This window comes from Scophthalmus maximus, chromosome 12 (assembly GCF_022379125.1).
Source record: "Scophthalmus maximus strain ysfricsl-2021 chromosome 12, ASM2237912v1, whole genome shotgun sequence".
Lineage (NCBI taxonomy): Eukaryota > Metazoa > Chordata > Actinopteri > Pleuronectiformes > Scophthalmidae > Scophthalmus > Scophthalmus maximus.
The window spans coordinates 8,539,406-8,565,000 of record NC_061526.1 but is presented as its reverse complement, the minus strand read 5'-3'; the positions used below and the strand labels follow the sequence as shown (position 1 = coordinate 8,565,000).

At 43.1% G+C, this 25,595-nt stretch overlaps 4 protein-coding genes across 5 annotated transcripts in view; 2 read left to right on the top strand and 2 right to left on the bottom strand.

Moving 5' to 3' along the window:
* stk26 (serine/threonine protein kinase 26) overlaps positions 1-575 on the bottom strand; it is a 17,492-nt gene extending 16,917 nt beyond the window's left edge. The window contains exon 1 of the mRNA XM_035607516.2: positions 250-575. Coding sequence (XP_035463409.1) covers positions 250-270 — 21 coding nt within the window. The 5' untranslated portion in view covers positions 271-575. The remainder of the gene's footprint in view (positions 1-249) is intronic.
* Positions 576-1,451: 876 nt separating this feature from the next.
* Positions 1,452-13,743, top strand: zgc:77880 (zf-DHHC domain-containing protein). 2 transcript variants are annotated; one of them, XM_047336285.1, is made up of 10 exons: positions 1,452-1,652; positions 3,065-3,153; positions 3,281-3,354; positions 4,186-4,298; positions 4,460-4,521; positions 5,178-5,298; positions 5,393-5,465; positions 5,827-6,010; positions 6,129-6,269; positions 13,609-13,743. In XM_047336285.1, exons 1-9 carry the CDS (start codon positions 1,528-1,530, stop codon positions 6,218-6,220), a joined length of 933 nt encoding a protein of 310 aa, XP_047192241.1. In that variant the 5' UTR covers positions 1,452-1,527; the 3' UTR covers positions 6,221-6,269; positions 13,609-13,743. The 2 variants fall into 2 exon arrangements, with proteins under 2 accessions (XP_047192241.1, XP_035463951.2); XM_035608058.2 differs by lacking the exon at positions 13,609-13,743 and having other exon boundaries at positions 1,453-1,652; positions 6,129-7,969.
* A 194-nt stretch (positions 13,744-13,937) lies between these two features.
* LOC118284058 (mucin-4-like) lies at positions 13,938-20,683 on the bottom strand. The gene is made up of 12 exons (XM_035606666.2): positions 19,469-20,683; positions 19,252-19,381; positions 18,750-18,937; positions 18,140-18,280; positions 17,479-17,617; positions 17,210-17,387; positions 16,349-16,490; positions 16,044-16,190; positions 15,709-15,761; positions 14,799-15,626; positions 14,281-14,360; positions 13,938-14,078 (listed from the first exon to the last, which is right to left on the bottom strand). Exons 1-12 carry the CDS (start codon positions 19,492-19,494, stop codon positions 13,986-13,988), a joined length of 2,145 nt encoding a protein of 714 aa, XP_035462559.2. The 5' UTR covers positions 19,495-20,683; the 3' UTR covers positions 13,938-13,985.
* A 16-nt stretch (positions 20,684-20,699) lies between these two features.
* LOC118285012 (type I phosphatidylinositol 4,5-bisphosphate 4-phosphatase-A) lies at positions 20,700-25,453 on the top strand. The gene is made up of 7 exons (XM_035608290.2): positions 20,700-21,023; positions 22,330-22,511; positions 22,814-22,920; positions 23,033-23,144; positions 23,255-23,307; positions 23,392-23,482; positions 23,746-25,453. Exons 1-7 carry the CDS (start codon positions 20,921-20,923, stop codon positions 23,887-23,889), a joined length of 792 nt encoding a protein of 263 aa, XP_035464183.1. The 5' UTR covers positions 20,700-20,920; the 3' UTR covers positions 23,890-25,453.
* The last annotated feature ends 142 nt before the right edge of the window (positions 25,454-25,595 follow it).

Below are 25,595 nucleotides of genomic sequence, written 5' to 3'. Positions count from 1 at the left end.
TGTGTGTGTGTGTGTGTGTGTGAGTGAGTGTGTCTGTGAGTGTGTGTGTGTGTGTGTGTGTTGTAGGAAGACGGCCCGCGGTTGCACAACGTCTCCTCCTCGGTGGACAAACTGGTTCCGTTTGTCTCGTTCGTCATCGACGCTGAAGAACGACCGACACATCGTGATGATAATAATATAATAATGATCATGATAATGAACGTGTGAACTTTGACCCCTGCTGTCAGCGCCACCTTCACACCCCCTCACCTGCATACCAGGAACCTCCATGGTCACTAGAGAGTGTTCCTCCTCCAGGCTCCACCGCTTTGCTTCTTCTCCTTCTCCTCCCTCGTTCTCTTGACTTTTCTCTCTATTCCACTTCGAGCTCCGCAGAATTCAATAAAGTTCCAAAAGAAACACGCGCTTCTCCTCCGACTCCGAGGGAAGAGATTGAACCGGATCCGACAGAAGGAGGCGGCTAGTTTGCAGAGGCCGCGCAGAGAAAAAGTGAGGAAATGAACAAACTGCAAACACACACACACTCAGAGAGAGAGAGCGAGAGACACACACACACTCAGTCGGCAGCGAGCGAAAAAAATTGTCGAGCAAACAGGAGGATGACGAGCTGGTTACGGCCCCTTTAAGGGAGGAGTCAGCTTCACACTGCGGGGTGTTTGGCGCCACCTTCAGTTTCTATGGTGTCAGTGTTTCTATCTATCAATCTATATGTATCTGTATCTATATCTATATCTATATCTACATGTATATGTTTCTATCTATCTATCTATCTATATCTATCTATAGCTATATCTATATGTTTATATCTATCTATCTGTCTACATATCTATATCTATATCTATATCTATATAGATATATAGATATATAGATATATATTTATTATTATTATTATTATTATTATATATCTCTATATATCTATATATAGAAATATATTTCTTTCTATCTATCTATCTATCCATCTTGAAAGAAAGAAAAGATTTTTAAAACAAGTTGGAAACCCAAAACAAATTTGAGGATCATGTTGCCTTCAGGTGCAACTCGTAAAATGTATAAAAACACCCAAGATTTGTGTTCACGAAAAACTGCTGTGCAGTTTTTAATCTAATGAAAATGTGAGGGACATTAGAAGTAGTTTAGATATGACTGTAAAGAACAATTATATTACAATTATAATATAATTAGTTTATTTATTTTTATTTGGCTTCTTAAAAAAACAGCCAATCCAAGCTGACGTGGTAAATATTCTAAATGATATATACTTGATTACAAAGAAGTGTAGTTTTAAAAGACAAAAATCTGAAAGAACGACTTGCAACAGTTTTGTCAAATGATAAATTTGTTAGTTTTAGCTGTTGAAGCTAAATATTAGCAAAACTGAAAGAATAAAAGAATAACATTTTAACAACAGTGTACTGTCCCCTTTGAAAAGAACGCAGTGGAATTTTCCTGCGGTCCTGGAAGGCACCGCCGGGGTTGTCACCGCGACACAACACGGAAGTGACGGAGGGGGGCGGAGCCCGGGAGAAGATGGCGTCTCCGCAGTGCAGGCGAGACCCCTGCGGTGTCGTCTGCCTGCTCCTCACCTACTTCAGCGTGTTGTACGCGGACTACGTGGTCGTGCAGTACGTGCTCATCCCCACCTTCTCCGACAGGTCGGTTCCTCGTCTCTTTAATGTCGTTCAAACCTTTAAAAACAGACAAACAATGGCGCCGTGCCTTCGTCTCCGCGCCGTCTCCCATTCATTTGACAGCTCTTGACATCATCATCATCATCCTCACCACTCTATTTATTCCTCTTATGAATCGGAACAAAGTTTTATTTTATTCAGGCAGATGTTTCTAAACGACCCGTTTGCCGTGTGACACCTGACACTTGTTTACGAGCGGAGCTGTTTTATAAACAAGATCCCATTCAGATGTTCAGTGATTTCATGTTCACCTGCTCACAGACTGACAGTCGCACCACCCAAAACCTGCTACACCACATTTTCCGAATCAGCCAAGCCCACTCTTTCATTCGGCATAAATTAAGATCAACACGTAACTCGTCTTCATTTGAAAATGTGTAACTTCTTCTGAAGTTATTCGCTCCTCATCTCGTTTCTCTCCTCAGGTGGTTGGAAGTGCAGAGCAGTCTCTTACCAAAGTCTCAAAGTGGATTATACATATTAATAATGGCTGAAATTAAATGCACAGGACAACAAAGACATGTTTTTAATTCTTATGATTGACTTATTTCATATTTCTCTTGTTTTCAATTCATTATTTGTACTTTCAATGCGATGTTATCTGGTTTAAATCAATGTAAACTTAAAATCTTGGGTTTTTTAGAGGGAGCGTTGTCAGACGAAAGAAAGTATATAATAAAAATAATATTCATAATAATTGTATTTATATAGCACCTTTCAGAAGTGCTTTCACAAAAACATACAAATCACAGACAATTAAAATCAGCATTCCAACAGTAATACAGTAATACAGTTTACAGGTCACATGTCTGTATAAAAAAGACGACATCACATAAGAGCAAGTCTATAGAAATGGGTTTTAAAAGTGAAGGCACAGACTCTACCGGCCTCATCTCCATCATTTAACAACCTGGATCAAACCGTTAATGGAGACAATAATTGGCAGATTCATTGATAATGAAAATATTGAACTGTTTTTAAGGGAGTGATAAGATTTAGCTGATAAATTTTTTTCCATGTGTTCTAAAACAAAACTGTTTTGTTTCACACAATAAACGACCGCAGATATGAAAAAGATGTGAATGTATGTTTACATTTTACTTAATGCTGAATTCAAGTTCTGTATATGTTTGTTTTTTTATGTACAGTTATCGAAAATCAAGTTTATGGTTAAACTGTAAAAAAGTTGATTACATGTCTTTGTCATAAGCGTTTGACAACGACAAAAACAATTGCCAGAAAATGTAAAAGAATATATATATATATATATATTGGCTGAAATATTTGACTTCCTCATATCGGTATCGGCCTCCATGAATTCATATCTGTCTGTTTATTGTAATAAACGTTGTGTTTTGTTTTTCTCTGTCCGACAGTGTCTGGTGCTCTCTACACGGATCGGTCTTCAACCTGATTCTGCTGCTGCTGCTCGCCTGTCACTGCCGAGCCGTCTTCTCCGATCCTGGTCAGCGAGCCGCTTCGTAAACTATTCACACGCTTATATATAATATCATAATATTTGGAAAATGTACGAGAAAAAAACCCCAAAACATTTGTAACCTTCTGTACGTCGTGTGCTTGTTGTTGTGCAGGTATGGTGCCTCTTCCCGACACGGCCATCGACTTCTCGGACCTTCGCTCGCAGTCGTCTCGGATGAGCGAGCGAGTGAGTCGCAGAGTTCACATCTAACAACGTTTAGAGTTTGATTATTTCATTTTTAATTTGACTCCTGAGTTACGTGTTGCTTTCTCCAAATCAGACAGATGCTGCAATGCGGTCTTCAATATTCAATATGTGCAAAACTTTTAATAGCGGGTGAATTTGTTGATTGACAAATTGATTACAAGACAATTATTATAACTCCGGATTCAAATGAGAGATGCAGGAGGCCAGAAAAACAATAATATTACATTCATAATATCACTTTAAAATGAGAATATAAATCAGAATGTTTGATTTATATCTATTTATTTTCTATGTAGCTGTTAATATCACCTATCATGTTGTATCATTATCTCAATATTTTTCCAATATGTTACATCAATTAAACTTGTAATTTTTTTTATCAGTACTATCTATAACTGAATTAAAGTTTTGTGCATCTCCTTTCTTACAGGTCAGTTCAGTTCAAAACGCCTCACAAATGACCGATGAGCCCAAAGTGAGACAAAACAAATAAAAAATGCTGACGATGGAATTACTGTAAAATACATTTTTAAAAAGCTAAAATAATAAGCGGAGAGCTTTTAAAAAAACAGAGCTAAAGACAGAGAGGACTGCCTGATTGTAACTGTATTATTATCAACTCTGTGTTTATGTCTGAGGTCTGTGATTACGAGCTTCATGACACACGTCTGTACAGCGACGCACCGCGTGTGACTCTGCGACTTTCAAAACAACCTCTCACGTTTGCGTCTAAATAATGTAGCCGCGCCAAACATGTCAGGAGTTCTGTGATTTGGTTTAGTTTTCACGTGTTTGTCTTGTGGTCGTCAGGGCTGCGAGGGCTGGACCGTGTGCAGTCGCTGCGAGACCTACCGACCTCCCAGGGCGCATCACTGCCGCGTCTGTCAGCGGTGCATACGACGCATGGACCATCACTGTCCGTGGTGAGAGGACTCGTCCAACCAGCTTCTCTGTTTCCCCCCTTCACCTCCTGCAGCTCTGTCTTCATCTCTCAGACGTGTCTCTTCTTCTTCTTCTCCCTCCTTATTTTATTCTGTAGTCACCTTCGACTTCTTCTCATCGATTTCCCTATCTTTGTTTTTAGGATCAATAACTGTGTCGGGGAGCTAAACCAGAAATATTTCATCCAGTTTCTCTTCTACACTGGTGAGTTCTCTCTCTCAACATGATTACACCACGAGCTGTGTCCCAAGTCAGGCTCCGCCCTCTTTTCCAATGCTACATTTGAAGGCCGATAGCGCCACTGCGCCGCGACTCGGGCCGTCGCGTTTCGAAGGCTCCTTCAAATGCGTCCTTCAATTCCCGAGCGACGAAGGATCTGACCGGTTGATCGTTCCCAACCCAACCTATCCCAGGAGTCATTGCGCAATGGTGGTGAAAAATTGTTTCATGTTTTATGTGAACGCAGCATAAGACGTCATGATTGACAGCTGAGCCTGCCTCGTGATTGGTCGGGCATATGCCGGAAACCGGAAATACAATAAAGTGTCCCCTGTAGGTTACTCAGTTTGGTTGCGGTTTGCAACTTTACCACCAGATGCCGCCAGAAAAGAACAAAAATTACACACTGCCCCTTTAAGGAGTTAAAGCATTTTTTTCAGATATGACATATTGGCCAATGTGTGTAGTCCCAAACAAAAATTGATTCCTAATATGTCGTTATCAAACCCTTTATGACAAAGAACGTAATTTACCTCTTTTCTGAATTGTTTAGTCTGTAAAATCAAGAGTTTTCATATCTGTGAAAGGCTCATATCGGCCCGATTCTTATCAATAAATCTGTCGGGCTCGTGTTTTCCCAGGCTTGGCCAGTCTGTACTCCATGTTGCTGGTGGTGTCGGCGTGGGTGTGGAGGATCAGGAACGAGAGGGAGGGCGACGCAGACAAAGACGCCGTGGAGTCGCCGAGCAAACACCTGATCGTGTGAGTGGGAACGTGCAGTCGGAGTCGGACAGACAGAGTGAAGACGAGAGCGAGCTGTATTTAGTTTCTCTCTCTCTCTCTCTCTCTCTCTCAGGGCTCATTACATCATCCTCCTGGTGGAGTCGGTGCTGTTTGGTGTGTTTGTCATGGTTATCTTCTACGATCAGGTACACACACACACTGATGTATAACTGAATGAATAAAACACAGTGTGTGACTCATTTCAGTATCGGCGCTTGTTTGCTGATATGAAAACTTTTATTTCACAGAATAAACAATGTAGAAAAGACGTGCGTTAACGAATATGTGACTGTAAATTGGACCATAATGTTATTGAAGAAGACTTGAAACTAGAGATTGAACCATAAACTCCTCAGGAAAATGTTTTACTGACGTTATGAATCAAATGAGAAGTCACTTTCTCATAGAGTCGCCCCCTGCTGGTCAGTACACAGAATACAGGTGTAACCCACAGCTGTTGTTGTTGTTCCTGAACATCTTTATCTGAGGGTTGATTCTCCGCTGCAGCTCATCTCCATCATCACAGACGAGACGCCCATCGAGCAGATGAGGAACAGGCTGATGATCAAGGACAGAGGCCCGTCGTCGTCTACCTCCTCCCCCTCCTCCTCCTCCTCGCAGCTGCCTCACCACGCCTCGCACCACACCCGCAAGCCCAAGCTCGCTCTGCTGCGGGAAGTCTTCGGAAGAGGTGCGTTCGTTTCTCGTCTTCCTCCTCCTCCTCCTCCTCCTCCTCCGTCAGCGCTGCAACAGATCGGAGTCGGCTGATTCACAGAGCTGTTGTTTTTTCTCTCTCTCTCTCTCTCCAGGTTCGATCTTCTGCTGGCTCCTCCCTCTCCACTCCAGCCCTCCGTCCGTCGGCGGCGTCACCTACTCCGCCCTGCCTGACTACGACGTCTGAGCTTGGCCTGCGAGAGAGAGAGAACGAAGAGGGAAGGACGGCGAGGAAGGTTTTTATTTTGTGTGTATGTGTGTGTGTGTGTGTTTTAGGTGTGTGAATGAATTTGCTGCCTCACTACGATGTCTTATCTCTGGATGATGCTGGGAGATGAAGAGGGAGGAGGACGAAGGCCAAGAGGGGGAAAAATGACGAGAGATCGAGTGTGTGTGTGTGTGTGTGTGTGTGTGTGTGTGTGTGTGTGTGTGTGTGTGTGTGTGTGTGTGTGTGTGTGTGTGTGTGTGTGCGCGCGCGCGTGCTTGTGTGTTCATCCCCCAGGAATTACAAGAGTTCAGCCTCAGACTCCTGAAAACCTCTTTCCTGTCACGAGGGAAGAGGAGCACTGACGACCGCTGTTCTGTTCTGTCGCCATCCGTAGATTTAACTACCAGCATCATTTTTTTCTTTAATTATTTTGATAATGACATAAGTGCAGGTTTTGAACCCTGCGTGGAATCTGGGGTCTGACTGACCCTGGTTTAACACGACTGAGCTGCTGAACTTCAAACTTGACCATATTCATAATCAGATTTCTTGCCCGTTTATCAACACGTAGGACATTAAAACTGTCATGGAGCACGATACACAATATACCAATATTTTATTTACTCACATCAGGTGCCAGTCCTGACGTTTAGACCGCAAACATTGTTGCTCCATCGATGCAAATCGTAAAGAAATCCGTTAACAGCTGCTATGTGGACACTGGAAAAAAATGTGTTCAGTCAGAAGCTGAAGTGACGTCACGATGGTGTGGAACCGAGGTTCCAAGAATCCTCAACAGAACCAGTTCAAGAACCGATTCGTTGGAAAAGAGGGGGGGAAACAGTTCAGCGTTACAGTGAAAGGGAGAATCTTCATCTCGGGCGACCCCTGGTGGTCAGACGAGATATGGCCAGTGATCCAAATATTAATCAACTTTTTTTGTGGAGTCTTCGATCAAATCCGCCCTCGTGATTGTTGAGAACTCTGAAAGCTGAAAACATAATTATTTTTCAAATGAGTTGGTAACTGAATTATGTTTTTTTCCAAAATGACAAAGGAATTATTTATTTTTTAGTTTGGGTTTTATTGTACAGAATTAAATTCTGTTTGTTGTTTGTTTGTCTATCCTGCTGAACGTCCAAGTCGAGCTTTAAAAAAAAACAAAGACTCTGGATGCACTGACTTTTTTAAAAGCAGATATCTGATCATTTCAGTATCAGTGGAACTTCGTGGATAAACAGAAGCTTCAGCTTTAACGTCTTTTTTCTGAGGAAATTGATCATTCGCAAAACACTTTCACACATGTGGCCCTAAAAATGCGGACACGTGAACATCTCACCTGTACGTTCGGTGATGGGGCCCGGCCCTCGCGGTCCAGATCGTCCCAAAGCTCTGAGCTCTTTGCAGGCCAGTAGAGGTCCTTCACACCCAAACAGGGAAATGGAACATTCCCAAAAGTATAAACGCTGGAGACAAACTGTCGTTACGACTTTCCCTTCGTTTTAAACCAAGGAGCCGAGGCCAAAGCCGTGTCTCTACACTTTTGACCACATATTGTATCATATTGTAACACCAAAAGAATCTGACGGTCTTATTTTCTCTTATTTATTTGTAAGTCTCAAATACACCACATACAGAAACACTATGGAAATATTGTTAATAATCAGCGTCCTGTGAATTAATACACGCGAACCAATGACGTCATATAAACAGAAGGAACAAATCAGATGGATTGGGAGTTTTTCGGTGATGCCTTCAGGTTCTTGAGCAAGCAGGAAAAAGGAGAAGTTGCTGCTGTTTTTTTTCTCTCAACCCTGTATTTATACAGTTTGACGTGCTACTAACTAAACTGCGTCACTTACACACACACACACACACTCAGAGTTCAACTCTCAGTATTCTGCTAAATCTCAGTGAAGGGATGAATCTTAACTTATTTATTGTTTTCTAACGGTCCCGGAGGAGTTTACTCGACCTATAACGGTATTGTTATGTGAGGGGGGTGAAGCGGCCTTTTTCTACACTGATCCTGGTGGAGGGGGGAGGGGGGAGGGGTCTAGTTTGTGGTTGCCAGCTGTGGTGAAAGACATTTTTCGCATCCTTTACATAAGTTAAACCACAAATACTTGGTAATAAAACCCCTCATGAAATACCTTTTTCACCTCAATGGAGCACCTGCTGTGAATAAAGATGGACGACGCGTCTTCACTCCCTCCCACTGTACGAAAAATATCTGGGCCATCTAGTGCCGGTGATGACATCATGACGTCTCGTTTTTTTTAATTAAAACTGAACTGATCAGAACTGGAACATACGTCAGAACGGCCTAAAATGACAGAAACCATCTTTGGAAACATTTATTTAACGTCCACTTTTTTTTTGTTTGGTCCATGCCCTGTCTGCTAACATGGAGGGGGCGGGGCTTATAACCGATCCAGATGTTTTGGCCTCACTTTTTAAGGAGCCGCTATGTCGTCCATCTTTAAACGCACGTCTACGTAGAATTACTGCGGATTCACATCGGAAACCACACGATGAAACACTAGAGACAAAAGAGGCAGCTTCACCCACCATCGTGTTTTTATGCGTGTATGTATTTATTCTGAATTCTGTGTTCTACCTGGTTTACTGTATCTCGTGTTTCTGATTCACAAGGGAACACTATTGTTTTTTAAAAAAAACCACAACTGCCAGTTGGGGAGATGAAGTTACTTGTATCTTCTAAAACTACTTTTTGTGACTTTAATCACACGGAGTGATGAGGTTTGTTTGTTTTTAAAATATCTATATACTTTCATGTGTTTTTTAAGAAAATACATCTGGACAGTTACACTCACGATGCATCATCGCTAGGTTTTGGTTTCATCAGCTGTACATATGAAGGTTCATATTTGATATCGATGATGTGCAATTTCTCCTGAAGGGAAAGTTACTGAACTCGGAGATCTTTTCTTTTTTCTTTTTTTCTATCTGGGTAAAACAAAAACAAACATTTTTGTAATGTTTTTTAGAGCCTGACCGATATTATCAGCCAACAGATATGAGCCTTAAAATGTGCATTTATGTTTTACGTTTTAGGTCAAATAAATGTTTATTTTCTTAATGCAACATCTATTTATTTGGTTATTTATGATAAAGTTTATGGCTGAATTAAAATATCAAGCCTCAGTTACATTTCTTTGTCATCAAGGTTTGATAATGACATATTAGGAATCATTGACATTGATTAAATATATATATATATATAATCTCCATATCGGTCGGACTCTAATGTTTTTATATTTCAGTGAATATTTTCAAGTAACAAAATGTACAAAGTTTTAATCTTTTCATTTGCCTCGTGTTCAATTTATAATTTTTGTTCAAAACGTAAAAAAAGGGAAGAAGGGAAAATTAGGTGCTGCTGCCATTTAAATGCAGTTCATCTGTTTGTTTGTTTGTTTTTCTTGTTCATTTTTTGGGGGGGCATCAATCTTAACAACGGGGTGCGCTTGTTTCGGTTTTTCCAATCCCGTTCATTAAAAAGCCACTCGCCCACTCTTCCGCTGAAGCAAACAAGCGCACCCCTGTTGGCTGTTGTTTACATGACACAAGGAATGTGTGTCCAAAAAAAGGGGGGGGGGCTGAAATTAGCGCTTCGCCACCAGCCGAACCACTTGAAACCTGGAACTTTACTGACTTCAGTGGACAAACAGGGGAACTGCAACCGCGGCACCTTTGCGCTTACAAAGTTGTATTTTCATAGTGTAGAAATTGGAGCAGAACCAGAACCTGTTGGTGACACGATTGTATCTATTGAACCAGTGAAAGTCAAAGAAACATACTTGTCTTTAGCTCCTTTTAGATTCAGAATGAATCCGTGTCAGTAACAGGTTATTCAGACGACATTTCGGCTGTTAAACCTTGATACTCCACGGCTTGTTTGCCGGACAAGTTAGTTTCACGCCCTGCAAGCTAAACTAACGAGGAGTTCGATATCATGTGGCGTGATGACGAACACGTTTACAATCTACAAACTGTGGACTGTGTATTTATTCCTATCGACCATTGAATGCTGCTCTCGCTCATTCAACCGAAAGTAAAAGAGTCTTTTAAACTTCTCCTGGCTCCTTTTTGTCTTTGTGTTGTGAACGCTTCAGGGTTCAGGTTCGTTCTTGATTCTGATTGGTTGTGGTTTGGGAGGTAAATAACACAAACAAACAACAATTTTTAAAAAAAAGAACAGGGTTTATTTAGAAAAAGCAACAGCAGCAAAAAATTTTGTTAGTTAGTGTCATTTAGTTTTTAATTTTAATTAACAAGCATATAAAGCTATACAGACACCTGCCGACCGTTTCTATGGTAACAAATAAGTGACACCTGTCCACCACTGTTTCCACAGTAACAAATTAGTGATATCTGTCCACCACTGTTTCCATAGTAACAAATTAGTGACATCTGTCCACCACTGTTTCCATAGTAACAAATTTGTGACAACTGTCGACAATGTTTCCATAGTAACTAATTACTGAAACCTTTCCACCACTGTTTCAATAGTAAAAAATTAGCGACACCTGTCGACAATGTTTCCAAGGTAACAAATTAGTGACACCTTTCCACCACTGTTTCCATAGTAACAATTTGGTGACATTCACCAATGTTTCCATGGTAACAGATTAGTGACACCTGTTCACTGAGTTTTCTTTGACATTAATTCCTCAGTTTCACTTTTAAATTCAGCTCGATGATCAAATATAATATGTTTAATAATGTGGAAAGAAAGAAACCCGCAGAGGAAAAGCTTGTTAAAGTTCTTCAGGAGAAGTGATCATGTTGAACCAGCAGGGGTCGCTGGTGGCTGTAATTTCCAGCTACACAATCCTCAGTAAGGACAGAGAGAAGTTCCCTGAAACTCCCCTTCTCACCAGATCATTTTTAAGCTGGAGGAGAAAACACAGTGGTGTTGAAATATGATCACGATTATGTCAGATGTGAATATGTGTCACGACGTGAGCACGAGTACAATTTTGAGGTACTAGTACTTTAGGTATTTACATTTTATGATATTTTTACGATTTTACTCCACCACATTTATCTGACATTTACATATACATTTTCTGATCAACACTTTATAAGTTCAGTATAAGATATGTATTTTTATAGATTAAACCATCCAACATCGTGTGAAATTGTTAAATTAGCTCTTACTTGACATCATGAAATGCTGCTTACATGCACATTTCTAGGAAAAAAAAAATACTCCAAAAACATAGATTGTTTGTGATATATTTAACAAAGAATGGAGCCATTTATCACGATGGCCAGATATGAAGACACTGACCTCCTGAGTGACGTTATTCCTGATGAAGTCCTCGGTCAGAGGGAGCAAAGCGAAGATCTTCGCCGTCAGAAGTAACACAACTGGGAAGACAGTGAGACAAAGACGTCAGAAGATGGGACAACAGACACGACCACAGCAGCGTTTCTTGTGACGCTACCACACAACATGAGTTGCAGACGGAAAATATCAAAGCAAGAAATTTGTTTTAGAAACCACATTTTTTCAGGGCGTGATCCGCCTGATCACGTTTTCACCGCTCTGGATGAAAGTAGGATTTTCTTTCGTGTCCTCATGTGGCAGAAGATCATGAATTCGAAATTTTACAAAAGAATATTGGCATCAATTCACGGTTCGTTCCAAAAAAGTTGAAAATTATATTCTTAAATAATTAATCCAATAAGAAAAGCAGTCTGTGTCATAAATGTGGTGGGGAAAAACAAACAATATTTTCGGTCTGAACTGTGAAAGAGTAAAGGTACAAATTAGTGGTGTAGTTGTTGAGGGAATTGTGGTAGTACCTTGTTGAGGTACAAGTGGTGGTGCAGTTCCCCCTGTAGTTGCAGTGGTGGTGTCGATGGCAGTAGTTACGGGTGTTGGCGTATTTCCCCCTGTAGTTGCAGTGGTGGTGTCGATGGCAGTAGTTACGGGTGTTGGTGTATTTCCCCCTGTAGTCGCAGTGATGGTATGGATGGCAGTAGTTACGGGTGATGGCGTAGTTCCCCCTGTAGCTGCAGTGGTGGTGTCGATGGCAGTAGTTACGGGTGTTGATGTATTTCCCCCTGTAGTTGCAGTGGTGGTGTCGATGGCAGTAGATACGGGTGATGGCGTAGTTCCCCCTGTAGTTGCAGTGGTGGTGTCGATGGCAGTAGTTACGGGTGTTGATGTATTTCCCCCTGTAGTTGCAGTGGTGGTGTCGATGGCAGTAGTTACGGGTGTTGGCGTAGTTCCCCCTGTAGTTGCAGTGGTGGTGTCGATGGCAGTAGATACGGGTGATGGCGTAGTTCCCCCTGTAGTTGCAGTGGTGGTGTCGATGGCAGTAGTTACGGTTGATGGCGTAGTTCCCCCTGTAGTTGCAGTGGTGGTGTCGATGGCAGTAGTTACGGGTGATGGCGTAGTTCCCCCTGTAGCTGCAGTGGTGGTGTCGATGGCAGTAGTTACGGGTGATGGCGTAGTTCCCCCTGTAGTTGCAGTGGTGGTGTCGATGGCAGTAGTTACGGGTGTTGATGTATTTCCCCCTGTAGTTGCAGTGGTGGTGTCGATGGCAGTAGTTACGGGTGATGGCGTAGTTCCCCCTGTAGTTGCAGTGGTGGTGTCGATGGCAGTAGTTACGGGTGATGGCGTAGTTCCCCCTGTAGTTGCAGTGGGCGTATTGATGATAGTAGTTACGGGTGATGGCGTAGTTCCCCCTGTAGTTGCAGTGGGCGTATTGATGATAGTAGTTACGGGTGATGGCGTATTTCCCCCTGTAGTTGCAGTGGGCGTATTGATGATAGTAGTTACGGGTGATGGCGTAGTTCCCCCTGTAGTCGCAGTGATGGTATGGATGGCAGCAGTTACGGGTGATGGCGTAGTTCCCCCTGTAGTTGCAGTGGTGGTGTCGATGGCAGTAGTTACGGGTAACGAGACATTTACCCCTGTAGTTGCAGTGGTGGTATGGATGGTAGGAGTTACGGGTGGTGGTGCAGTTCCCCCTGTAGTTGTAGTTGCCACTGTGCTGCAGAAGAGTAACAGCAACAAAAAAACCGACATTGTCTCCGTTTGCGCCATCCGTGAATGAATACAGACACCAACACACACACAGAGACTCCTGTTCTCTCGCTCGCTCGCTCTCTGTCTGACTGTTAAACAATAGATTTCACACACTAACCAGGAACTAACGTGGTATGAGGAAATAATCAGTCGTGCTTCTCGGAGTTAATGATCAACCAGTACAAGTTATGACTGTACAGTCTTTCATATTTATTACAAATCATAATTACAAACAGCTCCAAAAATCAACGCAACATTTTGTCACAATCACATAATTTTCTTCTTTGTGCCTCCTCAGACGTCTGCAGACGCTCGTCATAAAGGTCCGTCGGGTGTGAAAAAGCAACAACTGGATTCACGTTGACCGACCAGTTCCCAGCAAATTATATTAAATTGATTTTAGAAAATGTTGAGAGTCATATGAGGCATTTTCAACAAACAGTAGCAGTATGTCACCTCTTGGATTTGGCACATTTTCCATCTCAGGTGTTTTCCATGAAAGGATTAGAAAAGAAAATCTATCGCAGCAGCTTCCAGGTTTATGAAGACAAAGAAGAGAAGAAGATGTGACTTCATAAACATGCTTTAAAAATAAAGTGCAGTGGAAAAGCTCTGAACAAAAAAAGAAAACAAGCGACTCATTTCCTCCTGTTAGAGGTCGATGCACTCTCAGAATCAACCACCATGGGGCGTCGTTGTGGTCGTAACGCTCACAAAGCGTAGAGTGATGTTTGCCGGCAGCCCTCGTCTCACCAGTTCATCTTTGAGCTGGAGAAGGAAACGATAACTGTAACCTCAGATGTGTTTTCGTATGAAGAGGCAGAACTGACATCAGATATCAACTGTTAGACAGTACGTATGAATCATGTATGAGTGTTTGTAGGAAGCGATACTTGAATTGGACTTTTCCTTGCCCCAGCAGGTGCGGCTATCTGATGCTTTTCACTCTGTGAGATGAGAGGAGACTAACTTGTTGTATGACGGTGTTTCGGATGTCGTCCTCAGATAGTGGAGATGAAGAAGAGAGCTGCGCGCTCAGACCGATGACAACTAGAAGCACAGTGACTCAACGTTAGTACGCGCTGTAAGCACACTCACGTGTCAGGAAACTCATTTCAGGAAACTCAATGCGTTATTATTTTTCTCATACATTGTTACAACGTGTAATGGTGCGTTCACGCCAAACGTGATGTGAATTTTTCGTGCGATGAGATTACGCAGGATTCGCATCATTTACTTCACTCACTCGAGTTGAAATATTGAGTGACATATTCGCGTGACGCCTTGTCGCGAAGGCCAGGTAGCGTAGAGATCCTCCCTACCTAACTTTGCAAGTTTTTGGGCGAAGAAGGGCGCCGTTCCTGTCTGCTAATATTCGACTGTGTTTATTCGCCAATAAGCACAAATGACCCTGCGGCCAAGCTTGCGTTAGTAGCGCGATGTGAGAACCCGCTTCATGTTTGGTGTGAAACCATTCGTCACACTCACCTTGATTCGTTGTGTCGATTACAGGCGTCAGGGAAGCAGCCGAGTCGTCAGGTGAAGTGGTGGGGGGTGGACAAGCGGTTGAAGCAGTGAGGGTTGTTGCAGTTGACAAGACGGATGGAGGAGTGATTGTCGTTTGAGGAGTTGGTGAAGTGATGGTTGTTGTGGTTAGTTGGGTAGTTGTGGGCGGAGTGGCGGTTGTAGCTGTTATTGGTGTAGTGCTGATTGGCGATGTTAACACAGTGGTTGTTGTGGATGGAGGGGTAGTTTGTGCCGTCGGCGTAGTGATGGTTGTTGTCATTATTGGAGCGGTTGTTGTGGATGGAGGGGTAGTTTGTGCCGTCGGCGTAGTGATGGTTGTTGTCATTATTGGAGCGGTTGTTGTGGATGGGGGGGTAGTTTGTGTCGTCGGCGTAGTGATGGTTGTTGTCATTATTGGAGCGGTTGTTGTGGATGGGGGGGTAGTTTGTGCTGTCGGCGTAGTGATGGTTGTTGTCATTATTGGAGCGGTTGTTGTGGATGGGGGGGTAGTTTGTGCTGTCGGCGTAGTGATGGTTGTTGTCATTATTGGAGCGGTTGTTGTGGATGGGGGGGTAGTTTGTGTCGTCGGCGTAGTGATGGTTGTTGTCATTATTGGAGCGGTTGTTGTGGATGGGGGGGTAGTTTGTGTCGTCGGCGTAGTGATGGTTGTTGTCATTATTGGAGCGGTTGTTGTGGATGGGGGGGTAGTTTGTGTCGTCTGCGTAGTGATGGTTGTTGTCATTTTTGGAGCGGTTGTTGTGGATGGAGGGGTAGTTTGTGTCGTCGGTGTTGTGGTGATTGTTGTTGGGTCTGTAAACAGAAGGGCAAATTAATTGCTCACACGTGAACTTTATCGGTGCTGTGAATCAGAAAAGGGAGTGGCTCCACTCACCAGGTCCAACGGTCACGATGACACATCGCAGCTCGGAGTGATACTTCGCTGAACTGTGGGGATCAATCAATACAGTAGGTCCGTTATTAAATGATGTCACAAGTTATCAATCTAAGTAGTGATTTAAAAAGGGAGGGTAGATAGAGGGTTTTTAAGTAAGAAAAGAATTGGGAAGTTTCCAAAATCATTTCCTCCCAAAATTCCTTGACGTATCCTTGAATAACTTAAAACCTGCACCACAAGAAACACAGTAGATACTGAAATTTTTTGTCATTTCTTAAGTTTTTAACATATTCATTTCCACGCTGTATTTATCAACGCGACGAGACACTGACTTGTAAACTGCCTGGGCGACAAAGCAGAAGGGATGGCTTTCTCCATCTTCGCTTTGAGACGGCGTCCATCTCAGGGCGTACCGTCCTGCCGCCGCCGCCGTCGTCTGGTTTACGTTGTGCGGCCCGCTGAACAGCAGCTCAGAGACCCTTTAGCAAACGGACAGGAGAAGGACTTGTTAAGTTAAATAAGAACAACGCACAATGTGTCCTAGGAAGTCTTCTTTGGGCTATTCAATATTTGGCCTGAAGAGTGTACAACATGACAACCCATTTCTTTGAAATCTTTCTTTTCTCTTTTGACTTACGTAGAGATATTTGCCTCTGCACTGATGCTGATTTCCAGAGACTGGTTGACAGGGGCGTAGAGGCGAGCTCTGTTGCCTGGGGTTGGAGGCAGGAACCTGGGTAAGTACAGTCCCTCTGTGCAGGATGCCACTCCACTATCCACTGGGGAAACAAAGAAAAGCAAACTTCTCTCAAAAGAAATGGTGTCATTCAGTCCGTCTATCCGGCGGTTCACCATTTTGGTCCAGAATATAGCACAGCAACAAGACAGGTGGTTAGCATGCTAACACCAGTAAAAGCAGGAGATAGAAGCAGAAGCAAAAGAAGAGTTGACATTGGCATAGACCTCTTTCCACCGCTGGAGGCAGCTGGTGGTGAGTCAAGGAATGACGTTAGATTGGTAAGTAAAATGCTGCTGTCAATGCTAACGTTGGCTACGCAGCACTAGCAAGAACTTACAAATGGCACCTTTGAGAGTCTACCGCCATGTTGGCTGCTCCGAGACGATGCACAATAAAACATACAGCTAAGGATGATGGGACTGGGAATATAGTTTTGCTGATATTTTGTCTTATAGCAAAGTATTGGACACATTTGAGAAATGGCCTCATGATGATGGCGCCTCAAGGAAATGCTTGTGCTAAGCATCTAGGCATCCTTCCAATAGTTGTTGAGACGCTTCTTGCTAATAACTGTGAACCTCGCAGTGGCACAAAAGTCATCAGGCCTCACCCTCTGGAGACAACGAATGTCTGTTTAAACAGTCACGCTTCTCAATTCAGTGGTCGTCGACATATTTGAAAGTTGGGGACAGATGGACAACAAACGCCACCAGCCATAGTGCCAACTACTTGGCCTAACGTCAAAACATGAGATCTTACCCCGTAAGACAAACTGGATTGGTATTTTGCTGATAGCGTCATTGGTGGTTACTATCGTCAGCTCTCCGTTGGTTTGACTCAGGATGATGGTCTGTCGGGGGAAATCCTCCATCACCAGCTGGACCGCGTACGGGCCTTGGTCACTGCTGACGTTGGAGCTGAATGACAGAGTGCACGACTGCAAAAGGAAAACTTTTGTCAGAGTTTCTGCTCAGTTTGTGAGAAAAGGTTTGTGACAGTGAGAGTCTCTGCAGACTGTGGTCACTCACTTGTGAGAGGTTCGTAACAGACGGTGGTGTGCAGTTATCACACTCTGCATGCGACAAGCTGCCATATCTGCATTTGACCTCGTCTCCATCAGGGTCGAATGCCAACAGGTCGAAATCTCTCTGACAGTTTGAAGGAACTCTTGAGAGAGAGAGACACATATACGTCATTCACACGTGACCAGATTGTATCTGGATTTATGGAGATACAATCTGGTGATGAGATTGTATCATGCAACAAGATTACATTTACACCTGCGTCTCCAGTGTCCACGTTGAAATCTGTCCAGCTCACGTTACATCTTCCTCTCCTTTGTGCAGGTGCAAAAAAACAACAACCAAAGAGGAAGAATGAAAGATGGCAGCCATTCATGACGCGCCGTTGGTCTGTTTTCTTGCTTTTCGATCTGTCTCGTCCACAGTTGTCTTGAATAACATGAGGACTTAGAAGAGAACTTGTGTTTACACGCTAGCTGCTTAGCTGCTGCAAGATCGTGGTCTGAATGTGTCTTGGGTACATTTATACCTGTACTGTCATGTGGACAATCCGATCACCCAAAACACATTCTACTGCGGGGCGTGAATTGGCCATCAGTTGTTTTTACTTTGTCCAGTCGAAAATAAATAATTTAAAATACATACCCATAAATCACAATCACATTACCTCACAGCCGGCAAGATGGTGGTCTGGGGCGACGTGTTGGCTTTGCCTGTGTCCGACCGGCTCCTCAGTTCAACCAGGGTCACAGCTTTCCACAGAATGACGGCATTCCTAATGTTCCTTATCCAGTTGCCACCGGCCAACCTTCGGGGGAAGTTCATGTGAAAGTGAGTTTCCATTTTGTGCGGCACAGAACCCGTACGTCGTTTGTGTCAAATATCAAACCCCCAACGGAAAGTGTATTAAACTTTTAACCTTTTGATGATACGACAACGCTGTGGTAAAGGTTTAAGGTTCAGGTAAAGACCACGGTTTAGGTTAAAGTACGTCCTTTGTAAAGGGTTAGAGGTCATTCGTTGGCATGATTGCAAAAATGACCACTTACTGTGACCAAGCGCTCATTTAGGACGACTACAATCTGTAGTCGTGGTCAGCAGAGTCAGCGACGACTGTCGTTGAACGAACGGCGGTGTTCAAGTCCAGTGTTTTGTCAACCCACCCATCAACCCAGAACTCCACACAAAGTGGGCCTCGTCCCTTGAACATGTTGTTTAGGTCTTTTGGAGAATCTCATTTTTGCCAAATTCCTATTCTTGTGTCATGGTGCACTCACTCCAGCTGGAAAGGAGCCCTGCTGGGAACGTCGCGAGTCATGATCCCCTCCGTCTGATACCACCCTTCACCGTTGACATTTTTCAGGGTGCTCAGCGTCAAAGCTCTCTGAGTCCCACAGTTCCCGTTGATGCAGTCCCAGGAGTCGCTGCCTTTCCTGCCGAAGTTCAGCTTATAGCGAAGGACGACCTGCAGTATGACAAGGGAGGGAAAAGAAAATGTCGACAAGAACTGCAGGAAAAGATATTTCCCAAAGTTAAGTGACTCAAATGTTTTTCATTTAATGTACAGTATTGTAAAATACATATATTTTAATTTGGAGAATCCTCATTGTTGGTTTGTTCTTAGGAGATACAACATTGACTTTCCTCTAAAACAGTAATCAACCCAAGAATACTGTCATAACTTTTTAATTTCTGCCTTCCTTCGGCTTTGTTCGAAATCTGTCAATGTCAAATTTTACAAGGTGAACATATTGTTTTGAGGAGAAACTGTATACATACCGTGACAGATCCATTTGTGCTGCTGTTCTTTGGGTAGTAGGTCATGACTGTGCCATAGAAATGAGTTGCCTGGGAGCTGCAGACCAGCAGCAGCAGCAGAGAGAGCGACATTGTGAATGTGGTGATCGCTCTGCACAGAGACAAATATTCAACGCCAACACTCCACCGATGCTTCACTGGAAAAAATCAAACAATGAACCAGGAAATGTTCTGGTACCTGTATGAGGAAATGCCAACTGTCATGGATTAGGAGATTATCATCAGACAAGACAAACAGTGAAGTATAGGGAATTGGATTTGTTTAAAATTTGGGGGGTAAAGATAAACTGTCTAATCGGTAAGATGTAAGTACGTGTTTTTGCTCCTGTCCGTTTGTGTGTTGCCTGGTTTGCCAGCGAGGATTAAGGAAAACCTACAGAACAGATTTGCACCAAAATTGTTGGACGAATGGGACGTGTGCCAAGAAAAAAACCCATCAAAGTTTGGCACGAAAAATAGGAGCCGGAGCCAGGATTTTTTCTTCTTCCACGCTATTCATTATTATTTACATTGCGTGACTGGGCACTATTTTTTTCATTTTCACTAATTTCCCAGTTTATAATTCATGGCTCTTGATTGAAAAAAAAATCTGGCATATTCAGGGGAGGATATATATATATGAGTGTGTGAGATTTTATTTTTGATGCATTCGAAATGGTTTAACTCTCAGGTTGTTACTAGTAACAGACTTTGTCATTTACAGCCACAACAAGGGCCACAACCAGCGGTGTAGCACCAAATTCTGGGACCTATACATAGGCCCCCCCACTCACTCTCTCAACCAAGGTAATCAGCCATTGAAAAAAAAATTGATGTTAAGACACTAATTACAAAAAAGCCCAACCCTTTAATTCCAGGCTTTCTGTTTGCAAAAAAGCATTGTTTCCTCCACCCTTGAGTGACATCAATTTAATAACAACGAACAATGAACCATTTGATGTCTGGAAAAAGTCGCCACCTGCTCGGATTCATTTCACAATCCGAAAAGCCAACACGCCGGTTCTCAGCCGGCGGGACATAAAAAAGGGTACTGTGAGAAAAAAGAAATACGATCCTGGGAATCCAGTTGTTTGCAGCGACACATCCAAGCGCCAGTACAAGTCTGGAACATTAGGGAGCTGCTGATCATTTCAAAAAAAGCAGAATTGCGACATTGTCGTCACAACGTGGTGTTAAATAAGGAGCGAATGAGGAAGTGGATCTGTTTTTTTGTCGTAACAAAACATAAAGGGAAAAAATGGGAAATGTTTTCACTGTCATGGCTGTCAGAAGAAAGGTGAGTAAGACAAGTATTCTGAACCTTGCCTTGAGTGAAAAGGTGCTCAAATCCCCGGTAAAGGCCGCTTCGTGTGAGTATTCGAACGCAGCCCGCGTTCGAATACGACCCCGCCCCCCATCCTCCCCGAGCTCGTTCATTGGACGAGCGCGCTGTCGACCACGGGCGGCCACTCGGACCACGCTGTCACGTGACAGATGTTTTCGTTGTCTCGCTTCCGCTTTCGGTGTTTCTCTCTCCGTGTCATGTGTTCGACGTCAGTTAGTCTGACAACAACCTCAGCGACTCTTCCACACATCTCTCCCCGGGGTCCGAGGACTCTCCCCCCGCCGCCGCTGGACACGACTGGGAGCGATGGCGGACGGGGAACGGTCGCCGCTGCTGTCCGAGCAGCACGACGGGACCAACGGCTTCTCTCCCGGCGGCGGCTCCTATGGACATCCGTCGAAACCTCAGAGTACGTCTGTTTGCTTTGACACATTCATTGTTCATTTTTTAAAACAATATTGACAGTTTTTTATTTGTTGTTAGGATTAAAATGTTCCGACAAATGTTAGCTTAATATTAGCTAGCAGGCGAGCTAGCAGTTCGGCTAACGCTTGTAAACTTCAGATTTTAACCCCTTTGAAAATTGACTTAATATACATTTTATCTTCGTCACTCAACAACACGTTCAGTCGGTCGTGGTGTAAGTACAGGGACGTCACAGACGGTTATGAAATATGGATGTTTGTGTGCGTGTTTTTACAAAAGCAATACTGTCAATTGAAGTTCAACTGATCTGTGGTCGGTTCCGGTTCCGGTTCGGTCGGTTCACATTGTGCGTCATCAAAACGTGACGTGTGAAACGTGACGGACGATCGAAAGTTCCACAAGCGATTAATCGGTTAGTCTGTCACGATACTGTCATTTTGTCTAATGTATTCATGCACTCACCTGGTACAGTGCACATTATAATATCAATATTCACATTATACGTCATCAGTGTTTATGTGACCAGATTTAGCCCGATCGGAAATTTTAACTCGAGCCAGACCGATATTGATTTTTTTGGGGGGGCCGATATCGATATTAGGGAGAAAAAGTTTCCCGATACCGATACATCGGCCGATATATGTGTGTGTGTATATATATATATATATTTGTATCCCAAATTTTCGGTCGCTCACCTAGAGTGCTGACAGGTGCCTGTCAGGTGTCGCTCCTCTTCCTCCTTTTATATTCCTGTGTTACACTTGATATAGTTTGGCCTCTGGGTTTGTTGCTCACTGATAACGTCCTGATATATTTTACCCACCAATAAAGGATTCGGCGTCATTTCCCGCGGAGTATTAGTCAATGTTTTATTATCAACAGGCTGCAGATTAACGAGGCCTCCCATGGGGAGACGGCGTGGTGGCTTCACGGAGCTCAAGATTCAATCACTGTATCAGGATTGAAGTCGACTTTTTGACTGTGCCGCATGAGTAGATTGATAAAAGGCCTGTTTACATACATAGTGATGATGATATGAGCCTGTCTCACATTGCAGCTCGTTATCAAACCTTTATTATCGGATTCGGTGCTGACGACGTTCAGAGTCACGAAAGGAAAACCGACTTCAAAGTTGCGGCCGGATTTCGTCCAAATCGACTTATAACTATAATCGGCCCTGACCGGGGAATCAAACTCAGTGGTGTAACCCACCAAGCTATACCAGCTACCACCTCACTTATCACTAGGTAATCTCTTCTCCTCCGGGTCGTTTCCTCTCTCTCTCTCAGGTTTGCCGCCGTTCCCCAGCTTGGTGGCGCCGGCTGATCCGCCGCCGCCCTACTCGCCGCAGGGCAGCCCGGACAGCGGCAGCGCCCCGGTCATCAGCTGCCGGGTCTGCCAGAGCGCCATATCGGTGGAGGGCAAGACGCACCAGCACGTGGTGAAGTGCGCCATCTGCAACGAGGCCACAGTGAGTCTCTGTCCGCCCCCCGAGGTCGACGAAATCACACAACGATGAATCGTCGTTGAATTGCCTGTTTAGGATAAAATATTTGGCTTTTAGAAGCCGAAATATGAACATTAAAAGAGTCCCTTTGTATATATTCATAACGACTGTTTTCAGAAATCATTAGAGACATGACGATCGAAAGTCTTGTTTTTCTTCACTTTCTGCTGATGGAGCCGCTGACAAAACTCTTTAAACGGAATGTCGAAACTGAAAACGTTTCTGTTTTCTTACTCCCTTTTTTTCTTTTTCTTCTCCGTCTGCAGCCGATCAAAAACGCTCCGGTCGGAAAGAAGTACGTCCGCTGTCCGTGCAACTGTCTGCTGATCTGCAAAGTCACGTCGCAGAGGATCGCCTGTCCCAGACCGTACTGGTGAGGGCAAATACTTTTTTTGTAATACTCGTCTTGTGTTGAGTGTTTTAACAGTCAGTCAGACTCAAAGTTGCCCAATGCCACCACAACAACTTCTCTTTCCCTCTGCCAGTAAACGCGTCATCAACCTGGGACCAGTCCACATCGGCAGGGACAGTTCAGAACCGCAGCATCAGCCCGTCGGCATCAGGGTCATCTGCGGACACTGCTCCAATACTTTCCTGGTAGGAAGGGCACGCGCACACACACGCACGCACACACACACACACACACACACACACACACACACACACACACTCTGATCTTTCGCCTCCTCTCTCTCTCTCTCTCTCAGTGGACAGAGTTTTCCGACCGGACGTTGGCTCGATGTCCTCACTGTCGAAAAGTGTGAGTGTGTCACTTCTTCTCTCTGTTTCTCTATATGTTTTTCCTCTATTGATTATCGATGTTTCCTGGTTTTTGGATTTGCAGCTCTTCTATTGGTCGGCGGTACCCGAGGAGGAGGAGCCTGCTGTGTTTCCTGCTGTTCATCGCCCTCGCTGCCTCCACGGCAGGACTGCTGGTGTGTAACTGTGTGTGCACGTGTGCATGTGTGTGTATGTGTGTGTGTATATATATATATATATAATGTGTGTATATATGTATATCTAATATACAAATAATGTTTGTGTGTGTATGTATAATATGTGTATATGTATATATTCTTTGTTATTCCTGTTATCTCAAATTTCCCTTAAGTTTTGGTGCAACAGCCTTAAAAACTGTGTGCGTGCGTGCGTGCGTGTGTGTGTGTGTGTGTGTGCGTGTGCGTGTGCGTGCGTTCAGGTCGGCACATGGAGGCCGGCGCAGCGCTCCAAAGGGATCTACGTGTCGTGGGCGCTGCTCATCCTCCTCTCTCTGTTCACCATGGTGAGAACCGTCTACTGGAGGTGTCTGAAAATCAGCGATCCAATATCCAACATCACATAGACGAGGAGAGAGTGAAGGAAGGGAGGAAGGAGGAGATGAGAGGAGAGGAAAGGAGAGGAGGAGTTGGAGAGGGAAGCAGTAGTGATAAAAACTGTTGTCGTGGCTGAAAAACAAAAACAACGAGGCCTTTTTGTTAAAATCCTGGACAGACGGAGGGAACGACAGAAGGAAGAAGAAAAGATTATTCAACACATTACAAATACTTCACATTCATGCCTAACTAGATTTATCATATATACGGAATACGAGCTGCTAATTCTTCAAAAAACAAAACAAAAACTTGATCAGTAGCAACTAGAAACAGAGACTTTTATTCACCGCAGACGAACGGAGTAAAAGAAAAATGAGGGAGAGGACGGATGGAAAGAAATATGTTTTTGCGTAATTGCTTTTTGACCCAGTAGTTTTCTTCTTCTACGTCGGACTAATATTCCAAAGCCTGATGCTGCTATGTGTTTTTTTTTTTTATTTGAAAGCTGTTTTTTTTCTTACAAATGTCACTGGATTTCATTTTGCCCCCAAATCCGAAAGAAAATGATCGATATGACATGAAAACCAAAACGTAACAACAATAACATTCACAGAATATGTTGGAGGGAAGAAACAAGATGACGAAAAAATATCTCAATAACCAGTGGGGCATTTTTCATTAAAAGGTGAATTTAAACTAAATTTACTGACAAATTATTTTGATAAAATAAGGATTAACTACTATTAATTTAGCTATTTGCTATTTTTAAATAGCTGCGAGCAAAGAAAAGCAAATCAAGGCTGGTAAAACGCAATATACATTTTTATATATATATATATGGTATAAAGAGAAATTTGTCAGTGAACACGGGGAAACTTGAGTCAAAGCATTAACGGGGAATAAGCGGCATTCAGCGGTATATTAATTTGTGTTCAAATGATTTTGTTTCATCGGCTGTTAATTGAAAAATGATTCATGGGAAAGAAACATAATGTTGCAGGTTAATAAAATGTCAGAATACAGTGAGAGTAGTGAAAAACAGTTCATTTCACATCTTTCATGTTTCACAGATAGTTAAGCAGGTTTAATAGGAGCTTCATTGATTTACGTGATATTATCATATGCGTAATATTTACACAATATCAGTAATTCATGCTTTGTAATATCGCGATTATCGGCAATAACAAGATTTTGGGACAGCCACACGTCAGAAGAAAGTTTTTCCCCCCTTAGTGACTGATATGAATCAAACGCTGATTTATGATTTATGAACCATTTATTTATTTAACCTCTTTCTTTCTTTTTTTAATTCAGTCCCCGAGTGGAACTTAAATTATATAAAAACCTCTCTGCGTCTTCTTCTTGTCTGTCAAAGTGTAAAATATTAATCGGGTGGACGTTGATTATTTCCTGGGACTGTACAGAATGATCAGGGCTGTTGCTTCCCCCTTGTGGCTGGTTGATGTAAGTGCCCCACTGACTGTGAAACATGTTGCACTTGTACTGACGTACTACTACTGTGTTCTTGGATCGTTGTTGTTGTTTGATTCTTTTTTATATATATTGTGGAACAAAGAAATACTTTAAACAATGTCCTCTGACTCAACGTGTCTGTTATTTTTACCATAAATATTTTATGAGTATGAGAAGTGGAAATAATAATAAAACAGCTGTGTTGGGATTTTTTTTTTAAATGCCCCTAAACTTCTGTATCGCTAATATTGAAAAAAAAAAA